The sequence below is a fragment of the Crocodylus porosus genome, unplaced genomic scaffold, assembly GCF_001723895.1.
Source record: "Crocodylus porosus isolate Cpor-Errol unplaced genomic scaffold, CroPor_comp1, whole genome shotgun sequence".
NCBI lineage: Eukaryota > Metazoa > Chordata > Crocodylia > Crocodylidae > Crocodylus > Crocodylus porosus.
Window position 1 is genome coordinate 111,980,180 of NW_017728947.1, and position 10,557 is coordinate 111,990,736.

At 56.7% G+C, this 10,557-nt stretch overlaps 1 protein-coding gene across 2 annotated transcripts in view; it reads left to right on the top strand.

Moving 5' to 3' along the window:
• The first annotated feature begins 7,963 nt into the window (after nt 1-7,963).
• The window catches only part of ABHD12B (abhydrolase domain containing 12B), a 27,859-nt gene continuing 25,265 nt past the window's right edge, over nt 7,964-10,557 (top strand). The window contains exon 1 of one of the 2 annotated variants that reach the window (XM_019550956.1): nt 7,964-8,296. In XM_019550956.1, the coding sequence (XP_019406501.1) occupies nt 8,100-8,296 (197 nt within the window). In that variant the 5' untranslated portion in view covers nt 7,964-8,099. The remainder of the gene's footprint in view (nt 8,297-10,557) is intronic. The other variant, XM_019550955.1, reaches the window with a different exon arrangement.

The following is a 10,557-nucleotide window of genomic DNA, read 5'->3' on the forward strand; positions in this document are numbered from 1 at the left end:
CCCGGCCCCGGGGAGGGCAGAGGTAGCCGGGGGGGACGCCGTGGGTCTGGGGCTTGCTCAAGCGCTCCTGGGGATGCGGCGCTTTTGGCCTGGCTCAGCACGGCCGAGGGGTTGGGGCTAAAGCCCGCGCTGCGGGGGGAGGAGGCTCCTCCTGAACTCCCGAGCCTCCGGGCGCGGGAAGCGTCTGCAGCCCTGGCGGGGCCGAGGGTGTTTGCCGGTGGCAGGGGCACTGTGGTTCCGCACGGACTCGCGGGTTTGTGCTGGATTTGATTCGGCTCGGCACACGAAACTTTTCCTTAAAACCCCCGAACAGCAACCTGTCACTTCCGGCTGTGCGCCGACTCCTGGGCACCGCGAGCGGGTGCACGCGCACCCCTGAGGCTGCCTGCTGTCGAGGCTGCCCCGCGGCGTCTGCGGGCGGTCGCTGATTGCTGCTCGGCTCTCGCCACCCCGCCGCTGGCAGTCGGGGATCGCCACCCCCGCCCAGTTGTGCCCCCCCAGAGTTGGACTGACTTTCTGGAAGTGGGAGCTAGCTTGCTCCTGCGGCCATATGGCCGAGGGCAAGCGAAACTCAGGGGCGTCTGAACCCCAGGCCCCCGGGCTTGGGCCTGCGCGTAGGATATCTGCCAAAGGATTTGGAAATATCTGAAGCCCCAGGTGGGGTGGAGGATGGTTGCTGGCAGCAGGCCACGTATGGTTCTTCAAATCACCCATGGATTTGGAACTGATTTAACGTGGGACATGAAAAATTTCCTTTACAAGAAATATGCATCCAAGTCCGAGTTGGGACTGGGCTCCTCTGAGCAGTGCCGGGAGCTGGGGTGTGCTCTGCCCTTCTGTTTTCTGGCTACGACCAAACGTTGTGGGATGCTCTCGGCCTCCTGGCTGCTCTCCTGCTGCAGGCCCTGCAAGGCCCTTTTAGCTGCTGAGAAGCTTCTTCCCGGTACGTAGAGACCCCAAGCAGTTGGGGCCAGGGTGCTGGGATGAGCCCTGCGCTGGGGGTCCCCGGCACCCAGATGGTCCCTAGCCCCTCTGAAGGATCGTGCTTTGGAAACCGGTGCCCTGCTTTGCTAGCGATAGCTTGATTCACTGTGGAGGGAGTGGCTTTGTAGAGCCCAGCAAAGCTGATACAAATCATAGAAATCAAGAGCCTAGAGTTGCCTTTTGTTGGTAACCTAGGCCCATTGTCAGACCTAGGTCCATCGTGCCCAGTCTCCTGTGCCGCACCAGGGCGGAGAGCAGGGGCTGAAAGGGAGAGTGAACTGGGTCTGAGCAGAAGTTTTTCCCTCTTTTCCTCCCTCCTTTGCAGCCTCTGGCACCGAAGGCCAAGGAAGCTCTGATTCAGGGGCTGTGCTCCTTGCTCCTGTGCTCAATAGCGACTGATGCCCCTTTCCTCCAAGAATATGTCCGATCCTTACTGAATCTGGCTCAAGTCCATTTCAAGCATTTTGCTTCCAGATTGCCCATGGGCAGGCCAGACTGCATCCTGTTGAGTGACGATCTCCGGTCAATGATTCCCCGTTGACATCTTCTCAAGCCCGGTCGACAGCCCGTCCTTCATGCCTTGAGTGTGCATTTTGGGGATTGCAGGACAGCACTGCTGTTTTAATCAGGAGCTTGTGTTGTGTCCTGCAGGGGAAAACGTCTCACAAAGGTCTAATTGCCCCGGGCCTCTGTGGCTACCGTCCATCCAATCTCCCTGCAAAAAGAAACTGGCTTTGTCTGGTAAGGCCAGTTCTCTGCGCCGACTGCACTCTCATGCTGCTGAATCCTCTAGCACTTTTGCTGTCATCTTGCCTGGGATTAATGCCCACCTACCTGATCTCAGCTGCTCCCTGTACCCTATGCCACATCAAATAATACTATACTAAATTAGCACTTATCCCCATAGGGGTGAGCAGTTCCACCCCAGCTAACGGGGGATGGATGCAGTTTCTAGCCTTTCCCTCGCTGCCCTTTGCAGTGAGCCAGGAATACGGGACCGGGCCTCTTGAGCAGATCTAGGCACTCTCATTCCCACTTGGTGTCAAGGAAGTTGTGGTTCAGAGCCTGTGTCCCTCCCATGCTGAATAGCTACGGATGCCCCTTTTCTCCAAGAATTTGTCCAGTCCCTTTTCATAGAGAAGTATGGCTGGAAGGGACCTCCGTACATTGAGTCCAACAGCTGTAGCCTCCTTCCCATGGGCGGATGTAGGCTTTGCAAAGTGGGGTGGGGTGCTGGTGGTGTGGTGCATCACCCCATATAACACAACATATCTATTCCCCAGTTAAAAAGAAAGGAGACGTTTTCCTAATGTGCTGGGGGCTGCAGGCTACATTATTCCATTTAAAACTCAAGCAAAAAAAAGACCGTAATTAGAATGTGCTTGAATTTGCTGTTATGTATAAAAAAACACAACAAACCAGGCAAAAAATAAAAAATAGAATCAAAAGATGCGTCATTAGCACTATTAGAATGAAATGTGCATCTCTTTTTCAGGTTCAAAAGATAAAATCCAGCCTTCCACAGCACCTTGGTAGTGCATCCAGCGCTTCACTGACAGTTATGTCCATACCTGAGTTCACATTTTCAGCTAGTTAAAAACAGTCTGCAAGGCTGTTAAACAGGAGCTTCCTCCAGGAGCTGGGGCTCTCGAGAAAGCACCCGTGTCTTGTGTCAGCCTCATGCCTTCCCTCGCTGACTCAGGTACGAGTGGAGGGAGCCCACCCTGCTCCCAGTCCAGGGTAACTGCTGGCTTTCATTGAGTGCCAAGCCCAAAGGCCCTTCTTGTCCATCAGCACCACCACGGGCATCAGGGATCCTGTGTAACCATGCTCCCACACCTGGCAGCCCAAGGAAGCCCCTCCACGGGCACAGGGCAGGTCAAGGGACTGGGGGACTCCTGGAAATTACAGCTCCTGAGTCACTGATGCCCCTGTGGCAAATCACCCACCTCCCTTGCATCCTGGAGGGCTTGGGGCAGTAGGGAAACAGTAGGGAGCCCAGGCTGGGTATACTTGGTGCCATGAGGAGGTACCCAGCCAGGCTGGCTCAGGGACCTGGAGCAGCCACGGGTGGGTTCCTTAGGTCTGGCTCTCAGCTCCATCCACTCCTGCATCCAAGGTGAGCTGCTCCAGAGAGCAGAAACCCTGCTGTGGGTGGGCATGGGCTCACCTGCCCCACACACAGCCTCGCCTGCTCCCCGCAGCACCGAGTGTGACAGGCCTTCGCTCAGCTTGCCGTTCACGAGAACAGCGCCAGGTTGCCTGGTCCCCAGACAAATGCCCAGTCCCTTCTGGAACCTCTTCCTGCGCATCGCAAGAAGGTGATCGCTGAGATGGCGTCAAGCCCTGGACGCTTGAGGCCTGGTCCATGCTCCTGGCTCTGCTGCTGGCTCCCCGTGGGTGACTTCGATCCTCTCGGAGTGTGGTGCCTCTCAGGAGTCAACTACTGTGCAGCAGCGGGAGCATGGCCAGAGTCTGTGTGCGCCCAGAGCCGACCAATGCCCGTTTGCAGAGGTGGAAATGACTCGCCCTGTGCACAGCAAAGAAAGCCTTGGTACGCAGTGCTCAGAGCCCTGACCCACCATGCAGGAGGGGCAGGAAGACACAGGGAGGAGCATCCATGAGCCTGCTTGGACAGTAAGCTCCCCAGGGCAGCGATGGCCTTTGCATTTGGTCTGTACAGCGCCTGGCGCCGCGAGGCTCTGCTCTGGGCCCAGGGCTCCTAGGGGCGGTGGTGAAACAAGCCCGTCAATGTTCCAGGTGAGCGTGTGAGGTCCCCTCCAGCCCCACTTCCCTGCGACCTGTTTGAGTGAACGCACTGCCTGCATGGGGGTTGCCAGGCCCGGAGCGCGGGGCATCCCTGGCCCACGCTGTCGTGGCTCAGACCGGCTCCCTGTGTAGCTGTGTTGGGATCGCCATGCAGGGACAGCGCATGCCAGGAGATGGGAAGCACTACCCCCTCCCAGGCACCACCCTGTGTGGGGGGCGGGGGGCACTGTGCTGGCTGAGGGGCTCTTGGGCACGCCTGCTAATGCCTGTGTGTGCAAAATGCTGCAGCTGAGATGCAGTGACCTGCAGGAGGTCACTTACAGGAGCTGCTGGGGGTGGGGGGTGCTCCTAGCAGCTCCTGGCCCGATTGCAGGTGAAACCTTAAATTCACACCTGGGGTTAAATGAGCGTGGGGCACAGCCCAAGCCTCTGCGTGGGCCCAGGCCTGCAGGGAGTGCCTGGTGGGCAGAGGAGCCTGCGCACAGAGTGCTCAGGGCAGGATCTGGCCCTAACAACCCACCTGAGCTTATGCTTGTGCAAGTGCAAGCAGGCAACACCTGGAGGGAGCTTGTCATGCAGGTGGCAGGGCCAGCCCTCACGTGCTGGGCGGGTCTCCTGCGTGCGGGCACCGTGCGGGTGATCCTGTGGCATTGCCCGTCAGGATCGCTGCAGGCTTTCCCCTTCGTTGCCTCTCCAGCCACAGCAGGGACCTTAATGTGCCTACCCGCGGACTTTGAGCTGAGCCGTTAGCAGACAAGGTGTGCTGGCTGCTTTTCTGAGGGGGCGGGTGGCTTTAAAGCAGTGCTGCCCAACCTCAGTAGACCCAAGGCCACCCCTCAGAAATTACCAGCTCTGGGCTTCCCCTTGTGTCTTGACTACTGCAAAATACTAGAACAAGGGTCGTGTTGCAGAGAGCTCAGCCAGCCCGCGGCCGGGCAGCGTGGCCTTGACACCCTGGATTCCCATCCGAAATCTCAGGGTTTGTCTTGTGACACGAGCAGGAGTTTGCAGACCTCACAGCACCTTGGTCGAGAATTGTGGACCTGAAGGGTGCAGGGCATGGGCCGGAGGGGCGCTGGGCAGATGTGAGTAGGCACCACTTTGTTTGGGGGTTTCAGCCCTCAGCTGTTTCCCCCCCGACGCTTTTCTCCCCCTGCTCTGACACTTGGTGTCTTTTCCATGTTGGCTCTTTCATCCTCGGTTCAAACACTTTCCGCCCGGTATTATGTCCAAGTTGGAACCATCTGGCGCTCTGCTTTGTCCCCAGCTCTCTTAGTGCCAAGACCTTTATCCCCCCTTCCCCCTTCCCCATCCAGTCCACGCTCCCCACCTTGCCAAGATGCTTCACTAATCCAAGCAGCATCCCAGAAAACCCCCGGCCTCACCGAACAAAGCAACGCCCGGGTTGCAGCGAGCCAGCCCAGGTTGCTGCTGCCATCAGCTGGCTGGATTCAGATCCGTGGCACCGCCTTCGCCCTGGGGCCCGGGCTCTTGCAAGGGAGGGCTTCTGCGTGCCATGCCGCGGGACAAGCCAAGCCCCTGGATTTGCTCCCTGGGGATCAAAAGAACTAGATGCCCTTCAAGGAGCAATGCCCAGGGGACGTGTGAAAACAGATGTTTCCCGCCTGCCTGCACGTACCTGGCTCCTGTACTCAACCTCTCAGGCCCGGGGGCCCCGGGGGACACGGCTGCCCTTCTAAGATAGTGTAGGTCCTACACAAACACAAGGTGCTGCCTCTCAGTGCTGGCCCTAGGGAGGCAGGGCAGAGGGCCTTGCAGAGCCACTTCCTTGCCAGCAGTGCCCACTCGCCCTGCTGGAGACCCGGACACAAGCAGCCCAGGCCCCATCCACAGCCTCCCAACGGGCCCCGGTGGGTAGCTCAGCTTGTAACGGGCCCCAGCACCTGCAGCCTCGAGGCTAGAGAAAGAAGGGTCTTTCCAGCCTTCCCTGGCTGGGCGCTGAAGAGCTGCTCAGGGCTCAGTCCGGCGTGGCTCATGCTGTCCAGGGGCTGGGGGGAACCGAAGCGCCTCCTCCCAGGCTGCGTACAAGGCGTTAGTCTGAGGCTGCAGGGCTGGCAGCAGGTCTAACCAGGGCAGGGGCATTGGGAGGAAGCAGAGCAGCAGCCCAGGCCACACTAGGGTTTTAAACCATGCTAGTGATCCCCTCTGCCACTCCCGCCACAGCAGGGTCAGTAGCCCAGCGCCTGCCCCCCGTGGCGGGGCACCTGGAGGGGTTTGCCAAGCTGAGGCAGGAGCCTAGACCTCCAATGGGTAATGCCATTTGCCATCTGGCTCAGGCGTCAGTAGGAGGCACTGATCATCTCTGGGATGTGTGGAGCAGCTCAGCACAATGCTGCAGGGCAGGTGATGTCTGCTGCCCCAGAAGACGTCCCATTTCCAAGCCGGGACTCTTGGTATGGCAGCTTCCACTGCCCAGAGATGCCAGCACCCAGGACCTGGGGCTTTGGGAATCCTTTGTCGCACTCATACTTCCAGCACAGGGTAGGAAGCGGGACATTGCCATTTCAAAGCCACTGCAGGTGACAACAGGGACGCTGTGGGGGCTGCCTGTGCCTGTGGTCAGGACCGAGATTGCAGACCGGCTCTGTTAGCTCCAGCCCTGCGCCCACTCCTGCTCTCTGCAGTCAGCAAGCAGGGCAGCTGCCTGGGTCACCCCCTCGGTCCCCGCTGAAGGAGATACAGAGCAGCTTTAAAGTGAGGTTATGTGGCCGGCAAGGGATGAGGAGACCTCCCCGTCAGCAGAGAGGCTCCCCGCGCGTGCCCACAATCCCAGCCGTGTTTGTGGGGCTGGTGGGGAACAAAAGGAAGCTCTTCCTGCTTTGTGATCCTGTGGGAAGACAGAGCTGGCCAGACATCAGCAAGAGGACCCTTAGCTTGGCAGCAGCGACAGACCTTGCATCAGGGGATGGCGTGCCGCCAGGAAGGTGATGGGCCTGGCAGCTTGGTGCCGGGATCAGTGTTTGAGCTGGCAGGCAGAAAGCCGCTCTGTGCCCAGCAGCTAAAAGCATTTGCTTTAGAGATCATTAAGAGACACTGAACACTCGGCCTCACAATGCTATTTGTGGAGTCGCTTGCTGGAAGAGACCTGTGTTGTCACAGACCCAAAGGGAGCTGTGGCGGGTGGAGATGGCAGCTTTGCAAGGCAGGGCATGGCCGGCACGTCATTTTTCTTGCTTTCAGTTTCTGAGAATAGCTTGAACAACTCCCCCCGTGCGCAATGCTAAGCACAACCCCTGCCAGCCCCACGTGACTTCGCCTTACAGAGGCGAGACAGCTTCCTAAGGCTTTGAACCGGAGCAGCTGGGCTTGGAGTCGCTCAGCGGCTGCAGAAAACTCGGCCAGCCCATCCCATGACCTGGGCAAAACAGACAGCAAACTCTCCCGAATGCAGGCAACCCCGAAACCCAGCTCTCTCTGCAAGAGGAAGTTTGCATGCAATCCCCGTACCCGAAGCCTTCAGAAAGGACTTGGCCATTACACGATGCTTTGTTCCAAAGAGACCAGACAATAGCTGCCTTTGTCCCGTGCCTCTGCAAGAAGCCTGGGCCTTGTGGGAGGGTACAGCCCCCTGCTCCTTCCCTTCCTCGTGAGCTGGGGAAGCATTTCCTCAGTCTTCTGCAGCCACGAGCTGAAAGCCCCCAGATCCCAAGTGGGCTTGGAGGGCAGGGAAGGCGCGGAAATGAGAAAGAGAAGGACTAAAATAAAAGGATGACGTGATCAACGGGGAGAAAAGAATGAAAAGCAAAATAAATGTGTTGATCCTGGCAACCACCAAGGTTGTGGAAAGAGATGCCTGCCCGGCATCTCACGCTTGGTTAAAACCAGAACAGAGAGCCAGACTAGCCCCAGGTTCGGCTTCCCAGGGAAAACAATGCACGGCGCAAATGAACGGTTGTTAGGCCTTCCAGGCTGTCCGCTCCTTGGCTGGCTGCTGCCATCCTGTGTCCCCCATGGAGAATGCAATGTGAAGCGGACAAGCCTACAAGTTTTATGCACGTACCAGGGTCCAATTACTCCCACGTGAGAAGCAGGAAATTCTCTGAGCTGGATCCTCCGCTGCGTGAGTCAACTTCTCCCCAACCACAACGCAGAGATGTTGCCACCCGCTGATGATGTGTCACGGTGCGCCGCGGACATCAGCGGCACCCTGGGCAGAGCCACAAGCCAGGAGGGGGGTTCAGAATAGGATGCTGGGATCCACAGCAGAGTCACCCTCCTCAAGGTCTGGCGCGGTCAGCTATAGACGTATGGGACTAGGACGTGGGTGATTGCCAAGCTGATCTACAAGCCAGGAGGCAGCTGTCAGGGAGCAGGGGTCTGGGCTGATGCACATTGTGGGGAGGGGAGCAGGGGGCAGTCAAGGAGCTGGTAAGGAAGACCGACAGCACCAGGAGTCCAGGCTGGACCAACCAACTAGGAGCAAAGATGGAGCCGGCAAGCCAACAGGCAGCCCTGGGGACCACAAAACCAGGAACAGACAAGCAGGACCCACGATGCCAGGAGCAAACTTGCTAGATAACAGGTAACCTTGTGCATTGGCTACTGATAAAAGAGGCAGAACCAGGCCTACAGCCTGACCTTTTATGTGCTTGCTCTTCAAAACCACCAAGACAACCATTGATGCAAAGTCTATCCGGCCACCCACGACAGCACAACGTAGTCTCACCTGGACCGCCCAGAGAGACTCGAGAGGCGGCAGGAGGGTGGACGCAGATTGGCAGCAGGTCTTCTTGAAGTTGCTGAGATCTCCAGATTTCCCTCCAGCCATCTGATACCCCTTATTTATAGATGCCTGGTGCTAAAAATTTTAATGCGTGGCTCCTGACTGGTTTTATTTAAATATCTATGTTTCACTGAATGGGACTGAACCAGATCTCTTGTGAGCTTGGAAGTTGTCAACTAATTGAACTAGTCGGGATTTCTATCCGTGGGAAAGTACGAGAGAGGGTTTCTTATCTCTTTTCCTCCCCCATTGTGGACTACTGCTCAGCACTGGCCTGTTTCTTCTTTGCCTTAGGTTACGGTCTTCTCTGATAAGGCTGTTTTGCTTTTACAAATTCTCTAAGCATCTTAAGCCCCACCTGAGCTCTGAGAGGCCCAATCCTCCAGGCCAACTGCCAGGGCTGTGGCGCTCCCTCTGCCTGACATCCCCAGGGCACCATGCCCAGCCTCACTGTGTCCCCGTGACCCTGCTCTCCCTGACTTCAGAGGAGACATTGCATCCTGGGATGCAGGAGGACTTTAGCTTGGGTGGAATAATTATCGGGACTGGTCACACTTTAATGGAATAGGAACAAAATAAAGTGGACTAGTGATAATCCTGCCCTGCAGTGGCATAACTTTAAGTCGAATAACAAGCACTTTAAGCCACTTAAAGGTGTTACTTTGCAGCCAATCCAGGAGTTAAAGAGCTCCAGAAGCTGCTTAAGTCTACCGGGTAACAAGGCCAGCAGGCTAAGCGATCTGCTTCCAGGGGTCAAATTCAGAAGTGGCTTCAATGGGAGGGGTGAATTAGCGCCCAGGCAGGAATGAAGTGGTGTAACACTTGCTTGAGGGCAGAAGGAGGAACAACAGGAAAAACAGCTTTTATTTGACACTCAGCAAGCCTGATCAGCTGCATCCCCAGCCCCTGCTGGGTAAATGCCACACCTAATTAAACTAAAGGGTGCTGACGGGCAGAGGGGCAACCCGTGCTGGCCTCCACAGCACAGTGGGCACTCAGCCATATGGTTTGGTTGCAGTTCTTGGCTGTTTCATCACAATGTCCACATGGCTCCCCAGGCTGCAGCGCTGAGGGGTGCGCAGAGAGGAAGGATACAGAAAAGCAGGGCTCAGATGTTATTGCAAATGGGCCACAGTATAATCAGGTGTGAAGCAGTGGCTTCCATGACTTGGGGCTTGCTTTTCCTGTGCCTGTGCTATGCTGCCTCATCCCATGCCCTGAGCTGGAGGAGGGGAAGCTGGAGGGAGAGTGGGCCTGGAGCCTCCATCCAGCTGTTGCTGCAGCTGGAGCCGGGTGACTGCCTGGGGGAGGCAGTATAAGCCCTTGTGAGCTGCCAGTTGGACAGCCTTGCTGCAGGGCGTTGCTATTTACCTATGAGAAAAACAGGATTAATCCTTTGATTTGCATTAAGTCAGCACCAAGTGACTGGGCTGAATGCAAGGCTGTCTGGGTGAGATCATGGCTGGGAAAAGCACAGGCTGGGCTGGAAGGGACCTGGAGAAGTCATTTCTTCCACTCCCTGCCTTCCACAATATCACTAGACAATCAAAACGGTCCCTTTGGTCTTAAAGTCACAATCCCAGCAAGCCTCAGCACATGATCACTAGGCCTTACGCTTGCTGGCATGTTCTGAAAGCCCCAGGTCCTGGAGTCTAGTGACTCCTTGAGATACTCAGATTTCATTTAGAAAGAAAGCAAGTTTCCAGGCTTCATGAGATGCTTAAAAACCTGGACCCTGCGACTTAGAGGCAGGAGGCAGGTCAAGAGGTACCTGCATATATTATGAACATCCTGTTTGAAGCCAGATCTCATAGTTTTGGGTACCTGATTTCTGACCTGCTGTGTTGGCAATGCTGTATCTCAGAGATGAGCTAGGAGTTGATTGCTTATAAAGAAGAAGGGTCTTGCGGAGCAAACACCTGTGGGTTGAAATCGAGAGAGCTTGGGATTGAAAGGCTGGGGGAGGTAGATTCAATTACCCCATTTAACATTTACTGCTAGGCATTGGGATGGAGTAGCTGAGCCCGCCTGCCCAGTCCCACCCCGCTGTGAATGCACTG